Raw genomic sequence first — 25,255 nt, 5'->3', positions numbered from 1 at the left:
GTCAAAATTAAGCTCAAAAGGTCACTGAGAGGAGAAATTGAACGGAATAACAAGAAGTGAATCCTGTGCAGCTGTCTTCCCATTGTCTTCAGAAAATTTGACTACATCAGCAGAAAAAAAACAATCTTTCTACTCATAGACACATCGGGCTGGATTTGCAACATGGGTTTGGGAACCAGTGCACTGGTGCAATCTAGGCCCCACTCTTCAAATTGGTGACTCATTAGCACTGCTGCCTCACAGCGCCATGAGCCCGGTTCAATTCCACCCTCGGGTGACTATTTGTGTGGAGTTTGCACATTCTCCCCGTGTCTGTGTGTGTTTCCTCCGGGTGCTTTGATTTCCTCCCACAGTCCAAAGATGTGCAGGTGAGTTGGATTGGCTGCGCTAAATTTCCCAGAGTGTCCAAGGATGTGTAGATTAGGTGGATTTGCCATCGGAAATGCAGGGTTATAAGGATAGAATAGGGAAGTGGGTCAGGGTGGGATGCTGTTCAGAATGCTGGTGTGGACTCGATGGACCAAATGGCCTCTTTCCATGCTGTGGGAATTCTGTAATTCTATGAAATTCTAATTGTCTAAGTGGTGAAGAAGTGAACTCAGCACCCAATTGGAGAGTATGAGAGAGACAGAGAGAGTGTGAGAGAGAGAGTGTGTGAGAGAGACAGAGAGACTGTGAAAGAAAGAGTGTGTGTGAGAAAGAGAGAGACCGTGTGTGAGAGAGAGAGCAAGAGAGAGAGAGAGAGAGAGAGATTCAGATATCTCTGGGAAGCAGGCACAGCCTATAGGACACCTGTGGCAAAAGGAGATGACTACCATGTTGGGGGCTGCTGCTGCCTTGTTGACCATTGGGAAAGTCATACGGAGAGATGAAGTAGAGACTGGCCTTGGAAGGGAAGGTTAAGAGCATTCATTATCTGATACTAATTGGCCTAATGGATTAACCAATCCCTAAAAAGTATACTGGGGCTCCACAAATTGGACAGCTATGCAATAATAGGCATACAACTGTTTGGTCAGCTGGTCAAGAAAACTTGATTAATTTAATTTCAACTGGCCAGGGATACTCAAAATGAACTACTCAAGGACCTTGTGGGATTGAGAATTGGCTTTGACCATGTTTGTAGCTCCTGCCCATTCGTTGTACAAGCTGTGCTGGAGTGTCAGCAACACAGGGCAAACTCTGGGAACAGGAGTTTTAATTCCCCTGAGCATTAGGTTCCCAGCCCTGTGGCTGTTTGAATATTAAGTCTATGATCCCTCCCTTCCTAGGTCCTTTTCAGCTAACTCACTTCTTCTTGACGGAGCTGTTGCATAAAGGTGCAGTTTGGATTACTTGCTCTTGATCGCTAGAATTTCCACCATTTTAACCACCCAAATATTTTTTATAAGATAAATTTGTCAGCAACAAATTATTTTCTTTTTCCTTTCAATTTTAATCTCTCTTCCTTGTCCCCACATCAGATGAAGCAGATGGTAATTGTCACCTTCATCACTCAGCTGATAAGCCGGCAGAGTGAATTGATCTGATTTTTTGATTTGATTTATCATGTACCTAGATACAGAGAAAAGTTTTGTTTTGCGTGCAGTGCAGGCAGTTCATACCATCCAAACTGCACAGAGTGAGGAATACAATGTTATGGCTGAACAGAAGGTACACAGAGAGTGAGATCAACATTAAATTTTAAATTTGAGAGGTCTATTCAGAAGTCTAAACAGCAGGGAAGAAGCTGTTCTTGATTTTGTTGGCACATGTGTTTAAGCTTTTGTATCTTTTGCCTGATGGAAAAGGTTAGAAGAGATTATAACCGGGGCAGGAGGGGTCTGTGATGATGTTGGCTGCCTTTCTGAGTCAATGGTTGCTCATCCATGAGAGAGGGAAAAGCATCAGAAATGGAGATCAGACATTTTTCTTTTAACAGAAAGGACAGCAGACTCTGCCCGGTTTACCAACCGTGATGAAGGTGAAAATTACACATTGTGCTTTATTTATGGATCAAACATGGATCTGTCAATGATTCTGAGGCTTATTTCAAATGGATCTCATACTCGTTCTCACTATTGTACATGCTGTATCATCATCAGCAACATAGATACCTTCCAAAGGATGAATACCATCAGCGCCACAAGGAGCAGACCACCAAGAACAGCAACTATAATGCACCAGACAGGTATGGGTAAAACAACCTCAGGACCACTGCGGTCAATTCGAGTTACTACCTGAGAAAAAGAACCACATAATATAAGTGATATTATTGTAATTGATGGTATTTACATAGTAGAAGAGAAAGCAGCACTAATGGATTCACCCAACTGTCAATCATCTCATTCACTCTTTTAATACCAGTTGGGTTTGAGCTCCTTCAAAATTCGCACAACCCCAATGCTTAAATGAATTGTAAGGAATATTGTAGCTATAAATATAAATATTTCCTAATAGCTAGAATTGAAAAGCAGTTGAATTGATTTTTATTTTCCTTCAAATAAGTGTAGCTGTAAGACAAAATCTTAAAATTAAGTCCAACGATAATGAATACATTTTTTAAAACAAAAAACAGATCACTGTTTTCCAATACAATATTCAATAGGTGTCCAACTGGGAAAATTAAATTATTCAATCAAGTGAAACATGACTGGTGAGAATAAAGCTCAATTGTCATTAGTTTTGAGGTTAATGGTGTTTCTGAATTTTGCATAGAATTAGACTTCCCTTCCTTTTTGAGGGATGAGATGTTAAAATACTGATAGCTATCTCCATGCGGAAGGAAGAAGCAGTGAGTGTGTAGCTCATTGGTACCTCATGCTTAACATCTAAGGGCTCTTTCTATGTCAGAAATCTGACCTAGAGGCCTGTGTTTTTGAGGGGACAGAAAGGGAGGGGCTTGGAATCAAACCCAGCACACACCATTTTCATGAGGGACGATCATGGTTTGCATATCAATGATTCACTTGCACATGTTAAAGTGAAGCTGCCTTTAGTCAGATCCAATGGGATGTCCAAAGCATGATTTGTATACTTCAGATCAATCAGGAGAAGGTCTGAAGTTATTTTTAGAATCTTAGTGTAACCTTTTGGAGGTGTAAGGTACCTTTTTTGGGTATGTCCAGGTTGACCTTTGGGAGTGTTAAGGTTCCCTTTAAGATTGTTAAGCATAGACATGAATGTGTGTGAAAAAGTGATTGGAGCAGTTTAGCTGTCATGCGAACTGTCAAGCTGTCAGGACATTTAAACCCCTGTTCTTTAAATTTAAAAATAAACCCATCTGAAGAAATAAATGCTCGCTATTTCGTGCTGAGGGCCAACATTTAAAGAAATGTGCTGCATGACTGACTTCACAACCTCTCATTAACATAGCGCTCTCCTGTTGGTTCAAAGATTTAAGTGCGTCCAATATTTTTGAATTGGGACTAGAATGCAAATGTTTATTTTTGTGAGGAACTTTATGGTTGAAGAATGCCAAACCAAATCAGAGTATTTAAAAAATGACTTCATTTAAAAATAGTGAATTCATCAGTAGACACTGAAGAACTCTATTTCATTTTGCCACAGCATGGACCCTGAGGTCTATCCATACTGAGTGGATGTCATGGAGGCTGTAAGGACAAGAATGAGGGACATGGGTTGTGCCTTGATTGGTGTAGGGATTATAAAGGGCCCTGGGTTTAAAGGAAAGCATATAGGTTGAGTTGCATGAGGGTTCAGGTGGCAGCATGCATTGACATAGATGGAGCACAGGGAACATATGGGGAGTGAGGGCGAGAAGGCCATTTATTGTTTTATTTTTAAACAGCTGGGAAACACATGTTAGGTCTTTCTTCACACCCGACAGATTTTATGGCTGCCTCCGACCTCTTTCTGAGGTCAGCGGGCATTGTCCCAATAGACTGGAACATCTGACTAACACTCCACAAAAATAGCAGAAAGCTATACACTGCAGCAACCACTAAATCACCCCACCCCCATCGCAAATTTCCTCAAACAACTGTGCACTTTCTCAGTTGGAGATCCTTTGATTCCCTCTGTGTTGTTCAGTGGTCATTCTCTTGCCCCTGAATCAGAATGGGTTGTGGGTTCAAGTCTCACTGCAGAAGTGGGAGCACATAATCTTGACTGATACTCCAGCAGTACTGAGGGATAGCTGCACCTTCAGATATGCCATCATTTTAATGGGGTGTTAAACAAGTGGTCCATCTGTTTCCTCAGGTGGATATAAGAGATCCCAATTCACCATTCAAACAAGCAGAGTCAGGTGCTCAATATTTATCTCTCAATCAGCATCAATTTTTCAATAGATTATCCAAACATATCTCTTTGCTCAGGGATCTTGCATTTTCTACATTCGCTACTGAATTTCTTATGTTCCTCATTAACACATTAAAAGTGCTTCAAAGGTTGTAAAGCACTTTGCAATGTCTTGAGGTCATGATAAACATATTGTGTACATGAACCTTTTCCTTTGCGTAATGACAAGCACCTACGTTAACCTGTCATGCAATAATTGTATCCTGCTTTCAGTGAGTGCTATGCAGAATCTTAGTATTGCATGTATCAACTCCTTTTGTGTAAAAAAAACACTATCCTAACAAGGTCTGCACTAGCTGTCTAACTTGGGAAGTTAAATCATTTAGTTGAGTGTACTATGACTGGTGAGAATAAATAGCTCTGTTGTCTCCAAATGTAAATCCCTCTTTGGGTTTCTCATTGACCTTTCTCCTCCTTTTACCACCCATTTCTCTTCACTGTATTGATAAAATACATTGGAATTTCCTTTGGTATTGGCTGCCAGCAACATTCCCTGCTTCACTGCTTTGTGGCCCTCTATCTAGTAGATCCAGGAAGCAGAAGCCATTTATCAGCTCACTGGTGTTTGTGGAGGATCCCAGGACTGTGTAGCTGTGCAGCTTAAAGGAAACAAAGACTACAGACGTTTTCATAATCCCTCTTTGCCTCATTTATTCAGTCTCTCACCTCCCTTCTGTATTCAGCTGGTTCTCAACTTGATTTTAGTACCTGATTCTTGTCTTAAGCACAATTTTTCTTCATTATCTTGAATTCTATCTGCTTTGTCCCTTTTGTCAGAATATTCCTTGATTGTACCCAAATCTTTACCTGCCAGCCCTTGATTTCAGTTTATCTGGCCCAGCTCAGGAACCAATTCTAGCATGACCTCCCTGTGTATTGGACTGGACACATACTGTTTATGAATCCATCTATGCACAATCGAGAAACTCTTGTCCCTTGCTGTCTTTTATATACAGTAACGCCTCAACATACGAACGACCCCATTCACGAACAAATTGGTTTACGAACAGGATTGTACATAAAATTTTGCTTCAACGTACGTACGAAATTCAAGGTACGAACGAAGGTACGAACACAAAAAGCCCGTGTGTGACCACGTGGTTTCATTGTTCTGCTTTGCTACGTGCTTGTTGAACGCAAAAGCTCACAGGCCCCACGTGATCTCATTCAGTTCATCTTTGGCGCGTGTGCTGTGAACAGCCGTCCAAGCATTCTTAAGCTATCCAAACAATGGGAAAAATCGATTCAGTTCGCGAACTTTTCGGTTCACCAACCGAGTCCCGGAACAGATTAAGTTCGTGAGTCGAGGCGCAACTGTATCTCAGGTATATATGAGCAATTAAAGTCACCCACTATCACTGTTCTATGATGTTTACCTCTCTCTGTAATTTGCCTGCATATTTATTTCTCTACATCTTTTCCATTAGCTGGTGATCTATGGATTATACCTTCATTATCCCTTAGCTCAAGTCAAATCACTGATGTCCCAGAAACCTCTGAAACATTCTCTTTGTCCTGAACTAAAATGTATGATCACTAACAACGTCAAGGGGTATGAAGAGAAAGCAGCAGCTCAGCATGGAGATAGGAATTCACCACGATTGTACTAAATTACAGAGCAGGCTTAAAGGGATTAATTGCCTCCTCCTACTCCTAGCTTCTGCACTGTCCTTCACAAGAAACATCACCCCTCCTCCTTTTATTTCTTTCTTTTCTGAATATGGTTAGTTCAGTTTAGTTTTTGGTTAACAGTATCCCCCAGGATGTTGATAGTGGGGGATTCAGTAACAGTATATTAAAGAATATCAAAGAGAAATGGTTAGATTTTCTTTGTTAGAGATGGCCATTGCCTGGCATTTATTCTGCCAACTATAATGAGTATTTGGTTGAATTTCAGAAGCTCCAAAACTATTTGTGTTTGCATGGGGAAGAACAAGCATTTTAACTGGTAGCTTTCAGAAGTCACTAAAGCAATCTTTGATGCATGGGAAAAAAGGCATTTATCTGTTTTTAACACAGATTGATCACTTGAAAGGATTTATTTTGAAGATATTCTGAGTCATGACAGTAGTTGATATTAAATAGGGGAAAATGAAATATATATGTGGAGCAACCAAGGAGCATGGGGGATTTGGCTACTGAGGTCGACTGCCCTCAATACTGCTGTATTAGCAGCAGAAAGATTTAGAGAAAGGTAGTTGATTTATGCTCTTTGTTTTCTCTAGTTTTCTGCCAATCTTCCATTGAAGTTACAGCAAATGAACAAGAGGACCTTCAACAAAAACAGAAATTCCTGGAAAAACTCGGTGAATCTGGCAGCATCCATGGAGAGAAAGCAGAGTTAACATTGTGTGTCTAGTGACCCTTCATAAGAACTCAGTTAAACAGCTCTTTGTGAATCTTTGTGGATATTACAAGGCAATGGCCTCGTGGTATTATCACTGGACTGTTAATCCAAAGACCCAGGTAACATTCTAGGGACTCAGGTTTGAATCCCACCATAACAGATGGTGAAATTTGAATTCAGCAAATGTCTGGAATTAAGGGCCTAATGACCACGAATCCATTGTCAATTGTCGGAAAAACCCATCTGGTTCACTATTGTCCTTTAGGGAAGGAAACTACCATCCTTACCTGGTCTGGCCTACATGTGACTCCAGACCCACAGCAATGTTGTTGAGTCTTTACTGCCCTCTGGGCAATTAGGGATGGGCAAGAAATGCTGGCCCAACCGGCAATGCCTTCATCCCGTGAATGAATAAAAAAAAAGTCCGTAATATCTGAAAATATTGGCCTATGACTAGAACGGACCTCCCAGTAGCTGAAATCTCCAATTCTGCCATATCTCATTTTGGTGTCACTTACCATCGTGCTGTCACTGGGAAATTCTACAGGTTGTACTTTGTATGGCACTTCTTGCACAATGTATGATGCTTTGGACTGGAATGTAAACTGTTTCTTACGGTTCTGTAAGACAGAAAAGCGATTTTGTTTTAATTCATTTTTTATTTCCTTCCCACCCTGCCTGCAGGTAGTGTCCCTTGTTGGGAGATGACTCCACAGGTATTGGCAGCTCTCAATGAACATTGACTTTGAATCACTCATGGAAAACCAGGAGACCGAGGATCAAGCCCCACCAGCCGAATTTACCAGCAGTAGGATCCTGCCAATACTCTCATCCTCCACTATATATAAAATTACCTCTTTCAGCTGTCTTCTGGGCAATGGGCAGAGTGGCCTGCCCCAAAATTTTGAGGCCTATTCAAACAACTGCATCATTCAGACCATACATTACACAGTGTAATTGTAAAATTATCTGAGTCAATGTTACTGATGTCACATTGAAAACTGGTCGGTAAATCTAGAGGAAAACTTGGTTCAAGAGTCGAAGGCATTGTTTTGATAAATTTTGCTGGGAGTAATTCATTGGATATCTGTAACCAAAGTATTAAGTATAGAGTAAAAAACATTATGTACCCTGAAGAATACCTGTTAAACGTACATCAAAAATTCCTCCGATTCACCTTGGGGATTTGAGTGAGATTGATCAGCTGTGGCTAGATATTCTCAGACTCAGGAACGTTTCTCCTTCTGGACTAATGGCGCCAATTTTTTGATTCACATTAAAAGTTGTACTAGAGGTGGGTGGGCTGGAAAATTGTCTTGGGAGAGCCGTGTACTGTTTGCTAATATGTTCCTGCCTCTGGAGTATTTTAAAAACGGATGCTTGGGGAGTGAAGGTTTTAAAGCACAAGCAAGTGATCATTAATGAAGGCTCATAAGAGCCTAATAAGAATAAGCAGCCCAACCCTGGGCCAATGATAGGAAGCACCAGGAACCAGTGTTCTAAACAATTGCTCATCACCACAATGGCTGTGACTGAGAGGTGGCCAAGGTTATGGTTATCGGTTGACTTATGAAGGACTTTCTCTTCCAAAATGCAATCTGGTAGCAGTGGTGAGTATGAATTTCCTCTTCACTTACATGTCTTCAGACTGCTTTTCTATCTCGAGGTCCCCTCTTTATCTCTAAACTACTATGGCAGCTACCTCTTCTCGGAGTGTGGCTGCTGTGCTCTCAGGGCTGGTAGCCTTCCATTGGCCTTCCAGTCTTGGAATCCTTGCTTAAAGGATGAGCCATTCTCAAATTAGGTCACGCCTCATGCTCTGAATGAAATGCCCTGTCCTCAATCTTTAGGATTGACTCTGAGCTGGAGCCTACAACACCTTTAATTCCTAATGCTCACCAGATTGAATATATTGAACTTTGGTCTAAGATGTAAGTGGGTAAAGTTCTTTCTCCCTTGTTCTCCAAATCCTCCTTAAGATGATTAATTATGCTGAGTTATGGTCCCATTAGATACTATTAGGCACAAAAAGTGTGATGCTGGAAAAGCACAGCCATTCAGGCAGCATCCAGGGAACATCCTGATGAAGGGCTTATGCCTGAAACATCAATTCTCCTGCTCCTCGGATGCTGCCTGACCTTCTGTGCTTTTCCAGCACCACACTCTCGACCCAGCATCCAAGGAGCAGGAGAGTCGATGTTTGGAATGTGAACTTATGCTTAATCAGAAATGTAAGCTTCTGCTCGAAACGTCAATTCTCCTTCTCCGATGCTGCCTGACCAGCCGTGCTTTTCCAGCACCGCACGTTTTGACTCTGATCTCCAACATCTGCAGTCCTCCGTTTCTCCCACTATTAGACACTATAACCAAGTGACTCTTCTTCATGTGGCACATTAGTGAAGAACATTTTGGCATAAGTAATATGAGGAGCATCACATTCTCGCAATGATCCTATTCTCAACTAGGTTCCTTCTATTCATTTTCTGATCCTTGGCCCATAAGCTGGAATTGGAATTTTGGTGGATACTCCCTTTTCTCTACTTCAAGGATGGGGTGACCAATTGTCATTGCTAGGCCAGCTGTGTTCATAGACATAAAACTGAACCTGGAATCTAGCATAGTTGAGATCCACAATGGGCTGTGTATTTATCAATGCTCCGTAATGTTCTGCAAATGTCTGCCAGCTACCAGTAACCAAAATTATTCAGAAGAAAGATGGTGGGGGGGGCTGGTAACAGAATCTGCTCTGAGATAACAAAGTTCATTGATTTACCTGCACAAAGACCTCCATCCTGAGCTGAGAGTTTATGTTTATCACAGCTCGCTTCTCTTTCTCCAGAAGTCCCACGCGGCACATAATTTTCACACAGGTCACAGTGGTGCAAGTCTGTTAAGAAGACAGCCCAGTTTCAGGTTCAAATCATATCAAAGCCTCATACAGGGGAAACATTTACAAATGTACTCACAAATGAATGAGTATTAAACTAAGCAGCAAAACCTGGCCCTGTCCAAATCAAGTTAAGAAAAATCAAAACTAAATGAAACTTAAATCAACTAAATGAATAGAAAGTGGCAAATTATTGGGAATAACTCAACATTCTATCACAAAACAGCATTTCCCATAAGGCAGATTGAAGATGAGGGTATTGTTATGGACTAGACCTGACCCTCTCAAAACATTTCATGAAGGTAGCCCAGATCCTAACTTTATATTTTCTTCTGGGCAGATGTAAGTGGATATTCCAGGAGTGATGCAGCTGGTCAAAACACTCAGCTTCAAACAAAACAGAATTTATTTAAACATTATGAATGAAACACGAACAAAACAAAACAAAACAGAATTTAGAATAACTTAATTTATTTGATAACCCAACTGACACAATATCACACCTTAACAAAGCTGTTGCAACTCCTGCAACATCCCATAAACACACCCCTTGGCAAAAGGTAAATTCAAACACAGGCAGGGGTTTTCAGAGAGAAAGTTCAGGAAAGACTTCTGTTGAAACATGGAATCTCTTTTCACTATAGCCACTTCTCTGCTACCAACAGTTTTCTGACTGCTTGCTAAAAACCAAACTAGAAAAAAAAAACTGGCAGAACTGGCCACTCCCCTGCCACTGTTCAAAGTAAGGAAAAAGTGAGGACTGCAGATGCTGGAGATCAGAGCTGAAAATGTGTCGCTGGAAAAGCGCAGCAGGTCAGGCAGCATCCAAGGAGCAGGAAAAGGGCTCATGCCCGAAACCTCGATTCTCCTGCTAATTGTGTCTAACAATTAAAGAATAAACAAGAACTTTCCAGGACCTGAAGCATTTATCAAACGGAAGGGACAGTATTGTTTGGAAATTAGAGTTCACCAATGAGGACTACCGTTGTTTCCAAATACTGTTTCATAGGTAATAGGAGCCGATGTAGGTTCTTTGGTTCTTTAAGCCTTCATGGCCAATTATCGAACTCAGTTCCCACTTTCTCACTCTTTGTTCTAGCAAACAAATAATATAGATTAAGGGATGCAGCATCCATTAGAATCAATATTAATTCTGGAACCATTGATTAAAAACCAGATATAATTTCAAACAATCCATGCAGTCAGCTTGGAGAACTTGCCAATGACTGACAAAGCTGAAAATGTATTGCTGGAAAAGCGCAGCAGGTCAGGCAGCATCCAAGGAGCAGGAGAATCGACGTTTTGGGTATGAACCCTTCTTCAGGAATGAGGAAAGTGTGTCCAGCAGGCTAAGATAAAAGGTAGGGAGGAGGGACTTGGGGGAGGGGCGTTGGAGATGCGATAGGTGGAAGGAGGTCAAGGTGAGGGTGATAGGCCAGAGTGGGAGTGGGGGTAGGGGCGGAGAGGTCAGGAAGAAGATTGCAGGTTAGGAAGGTGGTGCTGAGTTTAAGGGATTTGACTGACACAAGGTGGGGGAAGGGGAAATGAGGAAATTGGAGAAATCTGAGTTCATCCCTTGTGGTTGGAGGGTTCCTAGGCGGAAGATGAGGTGCTCTTCCTCCAACCATCGTGTTGCTATGGTCTGGCGATGGAGGAGTCCAAGGACCTGCATGTCCTTGGTGGAGTGGGAGGGGGAGTTGAAGTGTTGAGCCACGGGGTGGTTGGGTTGGTTGGTCCAGGTGTCCCAGAGGTGTTCTCTGAAACATTCCGCAAGTAGGCGGCCTGTCTCCCCAATATAGAGGACGCCACATTGGGTGCATTGGATGCAATAAATGATGTGTGTGGAGGTGCAGGTGAATTTATGGCGGACATGGAAGGATCCCTTGGGGCCTTGGAGGGAAGTAAGGGGGGAGGTGTGGGTGCAAGTTTTGCATTTCTTGTGGTTGCAGGGGAAGGTGCCGGGAGTGGAGGTTGGGTTGGTGGGGGGTGTGGACCTGACGAGGGAGTCACAGAGGGAGTGGTCTTTTCAGAACGCTGATAGGGGAGGGGAGGGATGAACTCGGATTTCTCCAGTTTCCTCATTTCCCCACCCCCAACCTTGTCTCAGTCAAATTCCTCAAACTCAGCACCGCCTTCCTAACCTGCAATCTTCTTCCTGACCTCTCCGCCCCACTCCCCACTCCCCACTCCCCACTCCCCACTCCCCACTCTGACCTATCACCCTCACCTTGAACTCCTTTCACCTATTGCATTTCCAACGCCCCTCCCCCAAGTCCCTCCTCCCTACCTTTTATCTTAGCCTGCTGGACACACTTTCCTCATTCCTGAAGAAGGGCTCATGCCCGAAACGTCGATTCTCCTGCTCCTTGGATTCTGCCTGACCTGCTGCGCTTTTCCAGCAACACATTTTCAGCTCTGACCTCCACCATCTGCAATCCTCACTTTCTCCTCAATGACTGACAAAGCCTAAAATCTCCAATTTGTTTATTTGTTCATGAGGTTTTTTTTTTCCATGGGATGTGAGCATCACTACAAGGTCAGCATTATTCCTTATCTCTAAATATCATTGAGAAGATAATGGTAAACAGTCTTCTTGAACCACTTCAGTCCAATTCTATAGTGGTTTAGTATATTGGAGTGGTTTTCAGAGCACAATTAGGAGTCAACCATACAGTGGGGACTGGAGTCACTAGTGGACCAAATGAACTAAAGGCTTTTGGGAACCAATTAGATTTTAACAGAATTTGCCTGATCACCACTACAGAGATAGGCTTTTAATTCCCAATTTATTAACTCATTGTGTTTAAATTGCATCATTTAAACATGGTAGAATTTTAATCTAGGTTCCTATTGTCTCTGGATTACGTGTTGAGTGATATCATTACTACACATCATCCCTGTAAGTTACAGGCAATTCCAACTGACCAGTTTTTATCCACTTCTAGTAATTACCATTGCACAATCTGAAATACCTTTCAGGTTCATAATTAGAGTTATAGAGTCATTTGGTGTACAGCATGGAATCAGACCCTTTGGTCCAACACGTCCATACTGACCAGATATCCTAAACGAATCTAGTCCCATTTAACAGCATTTGACTCATATCTCTCTAAACTCTTCCTATTCTTGTATCCAACCAGATGCCTTTGAAATGTTGTAATTGTATCAGCCTCCACCACCTCTTCTGGCAGCTTGTTCCATAGATGCAAAAAAAAAGCCCCTCAGTTCCCTTTTAAATCTTCCTCCTCTTATCTTAAACCTATGACCTCTAGCTTTAGACTCCCCTACCCTGGGAATAAGACCTTGGTTATTCACCTTATCCATGGCCCTTCATGACTTTTAAAGCCTCTGTAAGGTCACCCCTCAGCCTCCGACACTCCAGAGAAAAATGTCCCAGCCTATTCAGCCTCTCCACATAGTTCGAAACCTCCAATCCTGAGAACATCCTTGTAAATCCTTTTTGAACTCTTTAAAGTTTAATAGAATTGACTGATGTCTACAATATACATTGAAAATACTGGTGTGCTGCTTCAAGATTGGAATTAATGGCATTCGCATTGGCGCAGCTAGAAATAGTGCTCAATTTTTGCACAGATGAAAATTGTTCTGGCTAAATGATTCAAATGAACTAACAATCTGATCAAAAACCAGAATTAGCAAGGGGATATATTGAATTCTGATTTATTTTATTAACCGATTTTTCTTACCAACATGTTCAAAGATGTTATTACACACTTCTGAGAAGGTGGGACTTGAATCCAGGCCTTACATAGAATTGTTAGCTTGCCTTGAGCTCTGAATGTATAAACCCAAGTTTGAGAAACAGTACATCTAACTGCTACACAGTATGAAGCTATTGCAATAATAGACATTTCTTTGGCAACACATTGCCTCAAGTATGTGAGCAGCATGTGGAAGCCTGTGATAAATAGGTCAGTGTCTTTTCAGGGTGAAGATTTATTTGTGGGCAGGTTCAGTCAGCCAAACACTAAGGCAACAGACTGTGCAAGCTAGAAGTGCCAACATGTTAAATCACATGGAGTAGTGAGACAGTTCTGCAAGAAGTGATTTTATAATGCTGGAGAGGAATGCTTATTTTTATACAATAAAAATGTTAGGACATCAAGCTGCAAAAACCCATGCAGTTATTCTTCATTTGACTTTTTGAAAAACATCCTTACCAAATTAAAGATGATCTCCTCCGTTGTATTTTCTACCTTGCTGACATCTCTTTTATTTAAGTTATGTCGGGAGTTCTCAGTAGTTATAGACAATGGACTCATTGTACTCATTGTTTCTACCTGCAGGTGAAAAGCAATTTCATTATTCATGATTCTTGAATTCTATGTATAGCTGGATCCATACAACTTTGATAAACTCTTTAAGGCACATCGCTTTCACATGAGAATAGTTTTGAACATCATTTGTTTGGGGTGAATTAAAGAATCCTCACTTTGCTGGCTCAGTTGGTAATGGTGTTGTTTGAAGCTATGTTGCTGAGTCTTATAATCTAAAATAACATCCTGATTCAATTACTGACCTCTGGTCAGCTAGTTAGTGGTTACTAAGCAAGGCAATAAAGTTGCTATAATCAGAGCATTGTAGGTCGTGAGCAAGAAAAGAAATACAACTTCCTGCTCCACAGGAAGAGGTTAGAACTAGGTGTCATCACCAAACCTGTAAATACATTGGACCCTATCCAAGCAACTATTCTTTATCCTCAACAATGATCAAGTAAAAGAAGCAAACCACCAAACTGACCTACTGTGATCCAGATAGATTCATAGATTCATTCGGTACATTGAGGTTGCATCAACAATAACTACCACTGAAGATGCACTCATCCCAATTTCCTGCACTTGCCCCATATCCTTGAATGTTATGAAATTTCAAGTGCTCATCCAAATATTTTTTATCTATTGCAAGCTTTCCAGCCTACACCACCTTCCCAAGCAGTACATTCCAGACTCCCATCACCCTCCGAGTGAAAAAATATTATTTCCCAAGTCCCTTCTGAATCTCCTGCTCCTTACCTGAAAACTATGCCCTCTTGTGACTGACCTCCAACAAAGGGGAACAGCTGTTCTCTATTCACCCTGTCCATACCCTTCATAATCTTATCCATCTCAATCATATCCCCCTTTGGTCTTCTCTGCAGTAAAGAGATCAATCCAAGCCTATCTAGTCTCTCCTTATGGCTCAATTTCTCCATCCCAGGCAATATCCTGGTGAACCTCCTCTGTACCCCCTCTAGTGCTAAAATATCCTTCCTGTAGTGACCAGAGTACTCCAGCTGAGGCCCGACCAATGTTCTGCACAATTTTAACATTACCTCCTTGCTCTTATACTCCAAGCCACGACTGATTAAAGCAAGTGTCCCATATGCCTTCTTAACTAAACTATCCACATGCTCTGTTGATTTCAGGGATCTGTAAATAATTACCACACGATCTCTCTGTTCTCCTAAGCTACTCAATGTCTTGCCATATATTAAATATTCCCTCATCTTGTTTCTTCTAAAATGCATCACCTTTCACTTTTCAGAGTTAAATACTCTCTGCCACTGGTCTGCCCATCTATGTCTTCCTGCAACCTATAACATTCACTATTAACCTCTCTATGAATCTTGGTGTTAGCTGCAAATTTGCTTAACAATCCCTCACATTTTCAGCATATCATATAAAACAATAAGGATCCCAGTACTGATCCTTGTGGCACACCACTGGACATTGGCCCCCAGTCACTCAAACAGCTTTCTTCTGCTACACTTTGTGCGCTATTACTAAACCGATCCGTCTCACCAATATTTCCCCATTTCATTTTCTCAATCCATCTCCCATGTCAAAAGCTTTGCTAAAATCCATATTATCAATATCAACTGAACTTGCCTCATCCACACATGATCATATTTTCAAAAATATTCTAACAGATTTGTTAGGCATGACATCCCTCTGACAAAGTCATGTTGATTATCTCTAATTAACCAATGCCTTTCCAAGTGGATATTAATTTGCTCCTTCAGAATTTTATACAATAGTTTCCCTACTACTGACATGAGACTCACTGGGTTGTAATTTCTTTATTCATCTATACCACCTATTATGAAGTTGTAGGTGTGTACTGTACCTTTTAAGAGAGAGTGACTGCTGTTCTGCACTGAGAGCTTACAAGCACCTGTGTCATTTGACTAACTAGCAGTCCCAGGGTCTACTAGAAAATTGGTTGCGAAATAGATACCTGAGTTGGTTGCTGTTTTGACAATAATTTCAATTTAACCAATCAATTTAAATTATGCCCCAAGATACTAAAACCCAACCGAGTTTGAATTTATAGTTTTGCCAACATTGAACCAATGAGACGATCCAAAATTGGAGGTATAAAAAAGACAGGCAGTTTGACAGTCAGACAGTGTGACTGCCATTGAAACACTTTCTATCAAAGATACCTTTTCACATGAAACGTATTTACAGTAAAAGAAAGAAGACGACTCAGGGAGATCTTCAGCCAGAAAAAGACACTGACAATGACAGCCGCTGTATGGTTTTGAAATTAGGTTCATGTAATTTTAATAAATATTTTATTGGAACAGTATATTTCTATATAGTTGGAAACAGAAAATAAGCAGTTAAGTGAAAGGGTGGGGCTTAGAGTTGTGAATAGTTGGCGTTTAATGTTCACCTTTAGAGTTAAAGACTAAATTGATATTATTTTCTTTAAATAGTGGAATTTGGAAGTTCTTTGTCACTCCTCTTTTGACAGATTACGAGGTCAGGTGAGCTTTTATGGGTGTTTGGTTTAATTAACAGAGGGGTTCACTGCCATGTCATAACACACTCCTCTTAAAACGTGGAACCACATTGGCCATCCTCCAGACCTCTGCATCTCTCTCGTGGCTAGAGAGGAATTAAAAATTTGTGGCAAATTCCTGCCTTGCCTCCCACAGTGACCTGGGATGCAATTCCTCTAGGCCAGGGGATTTGTCTGTGTTTAAGCCCAAAAGAGCCTCCAAAACCTCCCTGTGTCCTATGTCAAACTGTGCATGTTCCTCACAGTCCCTTTTCCCATATTCTGTATCTGTGTTCTCCATTTCCAGAGTGAAGCATAAAGTATTCATTTAATAACCTTCCAATATCCTGCGGCTTCACACAAAGGTTGCTCCCTTGGTTCCTATTGTGCCCTAATCTTTCTCTGGTTAATCTCTTCCCCTTAATGTATTTATAAAATATCTTAGGATTCTCCCTAATCCTGTTAGCAAGTCCTTTCTCATGCTCCCTTTTTGCTCTTCTACTTGTTTTCTTAAGTTTCCTTCTGTACTTCCTGTGTTCCTCTATGGCTGTAGCTGAGTTGTCTACTTTGGACTTGTTAAATGCCCCAATCTTCCTCCTCCAGTCCTGAATTGTCCTAGACATCCAGGATTCTCTGAATTTAATGCTCCTACATTTCCCTCCCTGGAGTAAATGTTGCACCTGTACTCTCCCCAACTCCTTTTTGAATGCGCCCCATTGCTCTGCTGTAGACTTACCCACAAGGGGTTAGCCCAGTTTATTGTGGCCAGATCCTGCTTTATTTTAATAAAATTTGCCTTCCCCTAGTCGAAAACCGTCATTTGGAAGCCATCGTTTTTCTTGTCCAGAACAAATTTGAACTGAACCATGTTCTAGTCGATATTGCTAAAATGTTTCCTCACTGTCACATTAAACATCTGGCCAGCTTCTTTCCACAGAAGCAGATCCAGCACTGTGCTGTCCTTTGTTGGGCCTTTTATATATTGATATAAAAAACTCCCGTGGATACGTTTTAAGATGTCTGCCCACTCTAAACCATTAACACTATGGCTATCCCAATTTATATGGAGAAAGTTGAACTCCCCGATTATATTTACCCAATTATTACTCCTACACACCTCTGTGAACTATTTACAGAGTTGCTCCTCTATTTCCTGCTGACTCTTTGGGGGCCGTATAAACTGCCTCCTTAATATTCCTAATTCCTACCCACAAAACATCATCTTTCCTTACTGCAGTAATTGACTCCTTAATTAATAATGCTACCCACACCCTTCTTACACCCTCCTCTGTCTCACCTAAGAATCCTATAGCTCAGAATGTTAAGTTGCTAGTCCAATCCTTCCCTCAACCACGCTCCTGTGATAGCAACAATATCAAACACCCAATGTGCCAATTCATGCCACTCACTCATCAGTCGTAACTATTACATCCCAAGCATTAAGGTGAAGTCCATCCAGCCTTGTCTTACTCTCTTGACATTCAACATAGAACTCACTATGGCTTACTTCCCTTGCTGTAACATGATATGTCTCCATTTCATTGATATTCTGTGTCCCCTCCCCCCTCCTAGACGAGATAAAACTCCACCCTGGGGTCACATCTTTGGCTGCAGAAACACCTGTCTGCTCCCCTAACTAAAGAGGTAAAAAACAATGGCTGCAGATGCTAGAAACCAGATTCTGGATTAGTGGTGCTGGAAGAGCACAGCAGTTCAGGCAGCATCCAAGGAGCTTCGAAATCGACGTTTCAGGCAAAAGCCCTTCATGCTTTTGCCTAAAACATCAATTTCGAAGCTTCTTGGATGCTGCCTGAACTGCTGTGCTCTTCCAGCACCACTAATCCAGAATCCCCTAACTAAAGAGTCCACTATCACTCTTACTTTCCCTCCCCACCCTCGTTTAGTCAAACCGCTTGTGATGCCAGAAGCTTGGCTCTGACTGCATTCCTCTGAAAGACCAGCACCCTCATCAGCTTCCAAAATGGAATATCAGTTAGTGAGCGAGACCCCAGGGGACACCTGCGCTACCTGCCTATTCTTTCTGGTCTGTCTGGTGGTCACCCATTCCCTTCTTTTCTCTAATCACTTCAGCTGTGGTATGACACTCTCTCTAAATGTTGCTATCCATATAACCCAGCCTCACTGATGTGCTCTGGTGTCTCCAACTGCTGCTCAAGCTCCGAGACTTGGAGCTCCAGCTCCTGCAGCTGGGAGCATTTCCTACATATGTGTTCATCATCTGTAGTCATATGGCATTCCTAATAATAATGAAAAGTCTCTATTAAATAGACAACAGTCAAAATATCATAGCATACTTGTCCTAACCATAATAATAGCACTTGAAGAAGATCAAAGTAAAACATAAATATCATTATTCCTTTAATAATAAAATCTTTGTTTTAAATTAGTATCCTCAAAAGAAACTATAAATTGTTAGCTACAAGATTCACAAATTCCTGAACAGAACATTAATACAGTATGCAATACACTATAATATGCCGACAATAATGACTTTCATCATCTTATCCCTTATTTCCTCACATGACAACTTGCACATTTTAAAAGTGCAAATTCTTACCCAATTTTCAGCATTGGAAGCGTTCACTGTGCAGTTGATTTGGCCCCATGGAATGATCTTCGATTTGAACAGTAGACTGTTACCAAGGAAAGCTGCAGGCCAGTCAATTTCAAGTACAGCATCACTAATCGCTGATGGACCATTGTTACGTAGCTAGGGTGAGACACAGAACGGATTATATAACACCTTTATTTCATAACCATTTGATCATTTTCAAATTAACTAACGTACCGCACCATGATGAGTTAACTTCTTTTACCTCTTGATGAGAACAAGAGATCACTGCTCTGCCAACCTGTTCACTAAAAAGCTTGTTATGATTATAATTCCCCTGTTTATTGAATACCCTAACTTCTTAAGTATCTGTCTCTGTCAATTGTTTTGCAATCACAATATTTTGGGATTATGCATTAGACATTCTTGTTGTAATTTGAGTTTTTTGAGAATAAGCTTTTAGCCTGTTTAGTTCTAATACTATGAATGTCTTCCCCTGTTTTGGACTCCTTTGCAAACTGGAAGAGAGACTTCCTATCAACTATGTTGTTTCTGATTTCTATTTTCACATGTTCAATAGCTTTCAGGTTGACATTGCAGGTTAAATTAACCCACTTTTGATAAAGCTCTACTGAATTAGACTTCCCCTGTTAACCTGGAGCTCTGGTAGTTTTATAGTTGACATATTCCCTAACTCTCAGCAGTTCTTCAAATGCAGCATCGAGTTTGCAACTCAACTTGCAAGGTGATGCAAATGAGAGTTTGCATTCTGACAGTGCACACTATTCTGAATCTGTTCCTCCACCTCATTGAGCAACTGCACCACCCCTGGAGTCATTTGGATTTATCCAGACTCACAAAAGAAAAGGGCTCTATTTTTCAATAGGCCCTTCTTCGTTCAGGCTCAGTCACAATCCTAGTGTATCCCCAGAAAACTGAGCCAAAATCCTGTATGGTCATAGCTGAGACACTGATTCCTAAAGAAAGATAAGAACAAATGAATTTATGTGTCAGGACTTAAGGTGGGATTTTCACCAATGAGTCAGATAGCACAAATTGGGAAATTTCCTGACGCACAGATCTGCCTCAGTTTAACAAGCTTATTATCTCACAATTTTCACTCCAAGGCAGAGTGAGGGATATATTGTGAGATAGAGTTGGGTCCAGAAGCAGATCTTAGATGATCATGGGCACTGGCGAGACAGGCTAATAAGGTGTGTTGTGGTTCTCCGCGAATTCATGTCAGCCTTTACACTTCATGCTGCCCAGCAACTCCCCGTAGCACCTCATACTCTCCATGCTAACTCAATTCCCATTCATGCCCATTCACCAACAATGCACTATGTATATAATAACAATGGCATGTGTGGAACTGCTGAGAAAGAAAAGAACACTCATTCAGAGATATTTTAAAAAATTATTGGCTATTCCTACAACTCTATCAATGTCAATCAAACAGACCATTAAAGTATCAACAACAGAGGTTTCAAACACTTTATATCTCTTAATCAAGTCTGAATAAACAATTATCCCTTTGTCAACGGCTCACAGAAAGAACAACTTATTTTCACTGTGTAAAAGTGTCATTCAAACAAAGCCAAGAATTTGGTTTGCTTGTTAAAACAGATTCCCCACCGAGTTATTGCTTTGATGGTCTGGGTTCTCAACTGAGCTTGCATACTGGGGAATAGCTTGTGAAAGTGCAGAAAAGGAGCATGAGTTGGAAATGGGTTAGAATGGAAGGTATTGGTAGGAAGGAATTGGTATTGAATGGAAGGTAATGAATGGGCCACAAAGAATGGATAGGTGTTATAGATTTAGCATTTTCAATGCATTTTTCAAATGGTTCCAGAATCCAGGCTATGTTTCATGATGCCTCTGAGGGGCTATGAGCCCTGGAAAAGCTGACTTCACAGGAATTGGGGCCTAGGCGATATTAGCTTTGCAATGGAGCTAAACAGGTCCAGAGGGCAGAGCATGGATTCGCTACCTGCTTCCTTAGCTCATGCCAGCAAAAAATTGTTGTTGTCAGGGATGTGATAGAAATCCTGGAATCTGACCACCCCCACTGTTTTTAAATGACTCCAGATTTATTCCAACCCCACGAAGGTCCAGCCCTTAGGTCAATAAGATTTATTCCCCTCACATGCTGCCCATGTTGTCACCAATCACAAATGCTATTTTATATCAACTTTGTCCAATTAGTATTCATGATTCAATTTAAATTCACTTCTTATGTGGTTTTCCCATCGAAAAACATCTTGTGTCTCACTGAAACTTAATACAGCAAGATTGTATGCCAGTCTAGATCATAAGGCTTTATCAACTACCATATCATCTTCAAAAATGCATGTCCAGTTTAAAAAGTGCATTTGCTGAGATTTGTTTTTTCAACAATGAGCCCATTGACATTTCTGAGAAAATTGTGATCATATTTCTTCTATTAAACAACTGACCCACACAGGGAGAAGACACAATATATGTAAATTTAGTGGCTCACTGGAAACTATATATGGTATTGTTGCTATCATGTTGTTTACTGGATAAAAGCACCCACAAAGGATAGCTGATGTACATTGGTTCACCTTGAACACATGACACAGAAACAGATCATTCAACCCAACTAGTCATTCCAATCCACGTTAATCTCACCCGAGTCCATCAACTCAGTTCAGCCTCACGGAATTTTATTTTCTTCTAGTTTTCTTTTGGAAGTATTCTATTCACCTCAATGACTTCCTTTAGTACTGTGTTTTACATTTTAACCACACTCTGAGTGAAGTCATGTCTCTGTAGACTCTATTAGTGAGCAAAAGTCATTTGGTTTGATTCCCATCTTGCACTCCCATCAGGGCTCCTGATGAAGGGCTTTTGCCTGAAACATCTATTCTCCTGCTCCTCAGATGCTGCCTGACCTGCTGTGCTTTTCCAGCACCACACTCTCGACTCTAATCTCCAGCATCTGCAATCCTCACTTTCACCTCTGTGACCTTAGTCCAATCAATAATTTGACAATAATGAGCCTCGTGTTAGGTGGGGAAATGTGGTCAAAGGGTCAATCTGACATCTGTTCGGTGACCATGAAAAGACATTTACAGGCGGAAAATTGGTTTGAAGCTGACTAACTCCTAAGCCCTCCCCTCAGTCATAACCCACTAACGGTGTGCTAAATCCACCCATTACTCAGGGGCAAGGCCCACCCTTGGGTGATGCTAGTCAATCTGAATGGTCAGCAGCCCCCATTACGGCTGGCAGTGCCAGAACTTAGTTGTGGGCACGAGGAATCTTCAGAAAGGTGTCCAAAAAAAGATCATGGCTGACCTGTGAAGGCAAACTCTGTATTTCATGGTGGTGAAGACTCCGAGAGAGAGAGTTGGGTGAAGAGATGGAGGCAGGTTCTGCTGGGCAGGTGTTGCTGAATTCTGTGGGTGGCATCTGGTGCCCTGATATACTTAGGGCATCCCAGAATAAACTCCCCCTGCTATCCCCTTGCTATTCTTCCCACATTTATTCATGTAGGTATTTAAAAACAGCTTGCCCATTCCTGTCTGACTGTCCACACCAGCTATATTTTGGCATGGGCAGAATATTAAGAGAGTCAAGGAAGAGGAGAGGAGGAGAAATTTCCAGACAGTGAATGAAATGTGGAATTCTCTGCCGTAGAAAGTGAAACTATAACATTGACTGTTTTCAAGAAGGAGTTAGGCATGGTTCTTTGGGGTAAAGTGATTAGAGGGTAAGGGGAGGAAACAGGAACAGGTTACTGAGCTGGGTGATCTGCCATGATCATAATGAATGGCAGAGCAGACTCAAAGGGCTGAATGGCCTACGTCTGCTCCTATTTGCTTTGTATTGATGTTTCTAAGTCAGTCGAGCTTTTAATAATCTGAGAGGCCACCAACAAGCTCGATTAACCCTTAATTAGGTATTTGCATAAGTGGGTCTGTCTGAGTTATGGGCTGAAATTGGAGGTGGGTGGGCAGGTAATGGGGGGGGGGGGGGTGGGAGGCGGAGGGGCACCCTGGGACATATCGTACACACCCCCACATAGTGGGTGCATATCTCCCAGTGTTGATGTATAGTGGGGACACTGCTGATCTCCTTTCTGGTGTCCATTATACTCAAAGAGCCTGGTAACTGTAAAATGTAAAGAAGGATTAATTAGGTGAGAGATTCCGAACAGAGACAGTTGGAATACAATAAGATTAATGTGGATTAGAAACACTGTTACTGACTAACCTGTGAAAAGATCTAATTCTCTGCTCTGTATTCCACAGAAACCTAATTATATGGGTAGTTGTCACTCTAATAGGTGAACTTATTCACTGAGCATCATTGTAGCCAAAATTTCACAACTGGGAGACATGGTGAAGATTGAATCTTTGCATCACTAACATTTGCCAATGATCTGTGACAAGGGCTTAAATCTCACCGTGAAGCTGGCAGAACTTAGGTTTATAAATCTGGAATTGAAAGTTAACCTAACTAATATTGTGGCACAGTGGCTCAGTGGTTAGCAGTGCTGCCTTACAAGGATGCTGGAAACCAGATTCTAGATTAGAGTGGTGCTGCAAAAGCACAGCAGTTCAGGCAGCATCCGAGGAGCAGGAAAATTAATGTTTCTGGCAAAAGCCCTTCATCAGGACCTGGGTTCAATTCCATCCTCGGGTGACTGCCTGTGTGGAGTTTGTACATTCTCCCCGTGTCTGTGTGGGTTTCCGCCGGGTGCTCCAGTTTCCTCCCACAGTCCAAAGGTGTGCAAGTTTGGTGGATTGGCCATGCTAAATTGGCCATAGTGTGCAGGGATGTGTAGGTTAGGTGCATTAACCTTGGGAAATTCAGGGTGAAAGGATAAGGGACGAATTAATCTTTAGAGGGTCAGTGTGAACTTGTAGGGCCAAATGGCATGTTTCCACACTGAAGGGATTCTATGGTATTCTATTCTACAGTAATATTGACCAAGAAACTACCACTGATTTGTTAAAAACCCATCTAGTTGGCTTTAAAGAAAGAAATCTGTTAGCATTATCTGATCTGATGCATGTGTGATTTCAGACCCATAGCAATGTGACTGACTCTTAAATGCCCTCTGCGATGGCCCAGCAAGCCATTGAAATCAAAGGCAATTAAGGATGGACAATAAATGTTGGCTTAGCCAATGGCACCCACATTTTATGAAAGAATCAAAAAGTAAAATAGCTGCCAGCATGAGATCAAATTGGTGTAGTAAATGCCTCCTCTCTGTCCCAAAATGTGGACGCTGATCAAGACATGAAAATATTTGCTCAACCAGTAGGCATGCATATAAAAATGGCAACATCAAAAGCAAAAGATGGCATAGCAGATAGCCATCAAAATGCAGTACCTTTAAATCTGACAGGCGCTGTACCTACCTCATAGGTGTGCTGTATCATTGGCAGAGGCTGATTCTTCACTTCTAGATCTGCAGATGACTCCTGATCAACATAGGGGAGGACAATGTTCTCAGGTAGTGAAGCCCTGATATTAAAAGACAACAAGTTATGAAGAAACTCTAAAATCTCTAATTTTAAATAATTTTGTTCCTTTGATCAATTTTCTCACGACATGCAACCATTCCCTGGTTTGCCTCAGATTAATTGTTCAACTTCTTTGATTGAAGGGAGATTCCTAAATGCTGAGGTTGATGTGCCATTTTCCTCTGTTTATCATGAATAGAGATTATAGCTCTCATTAATAGATTGACATGTTGGGAGCGGGGTGTTGCATTGCATGTTAATAACAGTGACAGTCTTTTAACGAATAGAAAGCAAGTCAGCTCCGCAATGCAACACCATCTGCTTGATTTTCCTTTTTGTGCACCGTTTAGTTGATACCCAGTGTTAAAACAGTGAAGAAAGGTATTATATGTGCTGACTTGTGATTCAATTGCCTGAAGATGTCATTCTCCGATTTTGCAGACTGGGTATAGCAATCACTGTAACTCTAAACAGACGGGTTTGTGAGAGTATTTTTAAATCAGTGAAGAACACCAAAGAACCAAGTCAAGGAGCGTTTCCCTGGGGATGGGGGAGTTCAAAACAAGGGAATATTTTTAAAAGGTAAGAGGAGAAAGATTTAAAAAATACACGAGGGGCACCGTTTTATGCAGAGTCTTGTTTGTGTGTGGAATGAACGCCGGAGAAAATGGTAGATGCAGGTACAGTTATATGTTTAAAAAGTGTTTGGATAAGTACATGAATAGGAAAGGCTTGGAGGGATATGGGCCAAATGCAGACAGGTGGGATTTGATTAGTTTGGGAATGTGGCCAGCATGGACTGGTTGGACGGAAGGGTCTGTTTTAGTGCTGTATGACCCTATAACTCTAAGCTGGGCATCTGT

General features: G+C 41.4%; 1 protein-coding gene across 1 annotated transcript in view; it reads right to left on the bottom strand.

Moving 5' to 3' along the window:
- The window catches only part of LOC140465885 (integrin alpha-8-like), a 153,622-nt gene that overhangs the window by 4,155 nt on the left and 124,212 nt on the right, over window positions 1-25,255 (bottom strand). Inside the window, exons 24-29 of the mRNA XM_072561780.1 lie at window positions 24,288-24,393; window positions 18,901-19,053; window positions 13,718-13,837; window positions 9,423-9,536; window positions 7,168-7,269; window positions 2,097-2,219 (exon numbers count right to left, since the gene is read on the bottom strand). Of these exons, the coding sequence (XP_072417881.1) occupies window positions 2,097-2,219; window positions 7,168-7,269; window positions 9,423-9,536; window positions 13,718-13,837; window positions 18,901-19,053; window positions 24,288-24,393 (718 nt within the window). The remainder of the gene's footprint in view (window positions 1-2,096; window positions 2,220-7,167; window positions 7,270-9,422; window positions 9,537-13,717; window positions 13,838-18,900; window positions 19,054-24,287; window positions 24,394-25,255) is intronic.

This window comes from Chiloscyllium punctatum, chromosome 42 (assembly GCF_047496795.1).
Source record: "Chiloscyllium punctatum isolate Juve2018m chromosome 42, sChiPun1.3, whole genome shotgun sequence".
Classification (NCBI taxonomy): domain Eukaryota; kingdom Metazoa; phylum Chordata; class Chondrichthyes; order Orectolobiformes; family Hemiscylliidae; genus Chiloscyllium; species Chiloscyllium punctatum.
The sequence above is the reverse complement of the archived record's forward strand: the minus strand, read 5'-3'. Positions and strand labels throughout refer to the sequence as shown.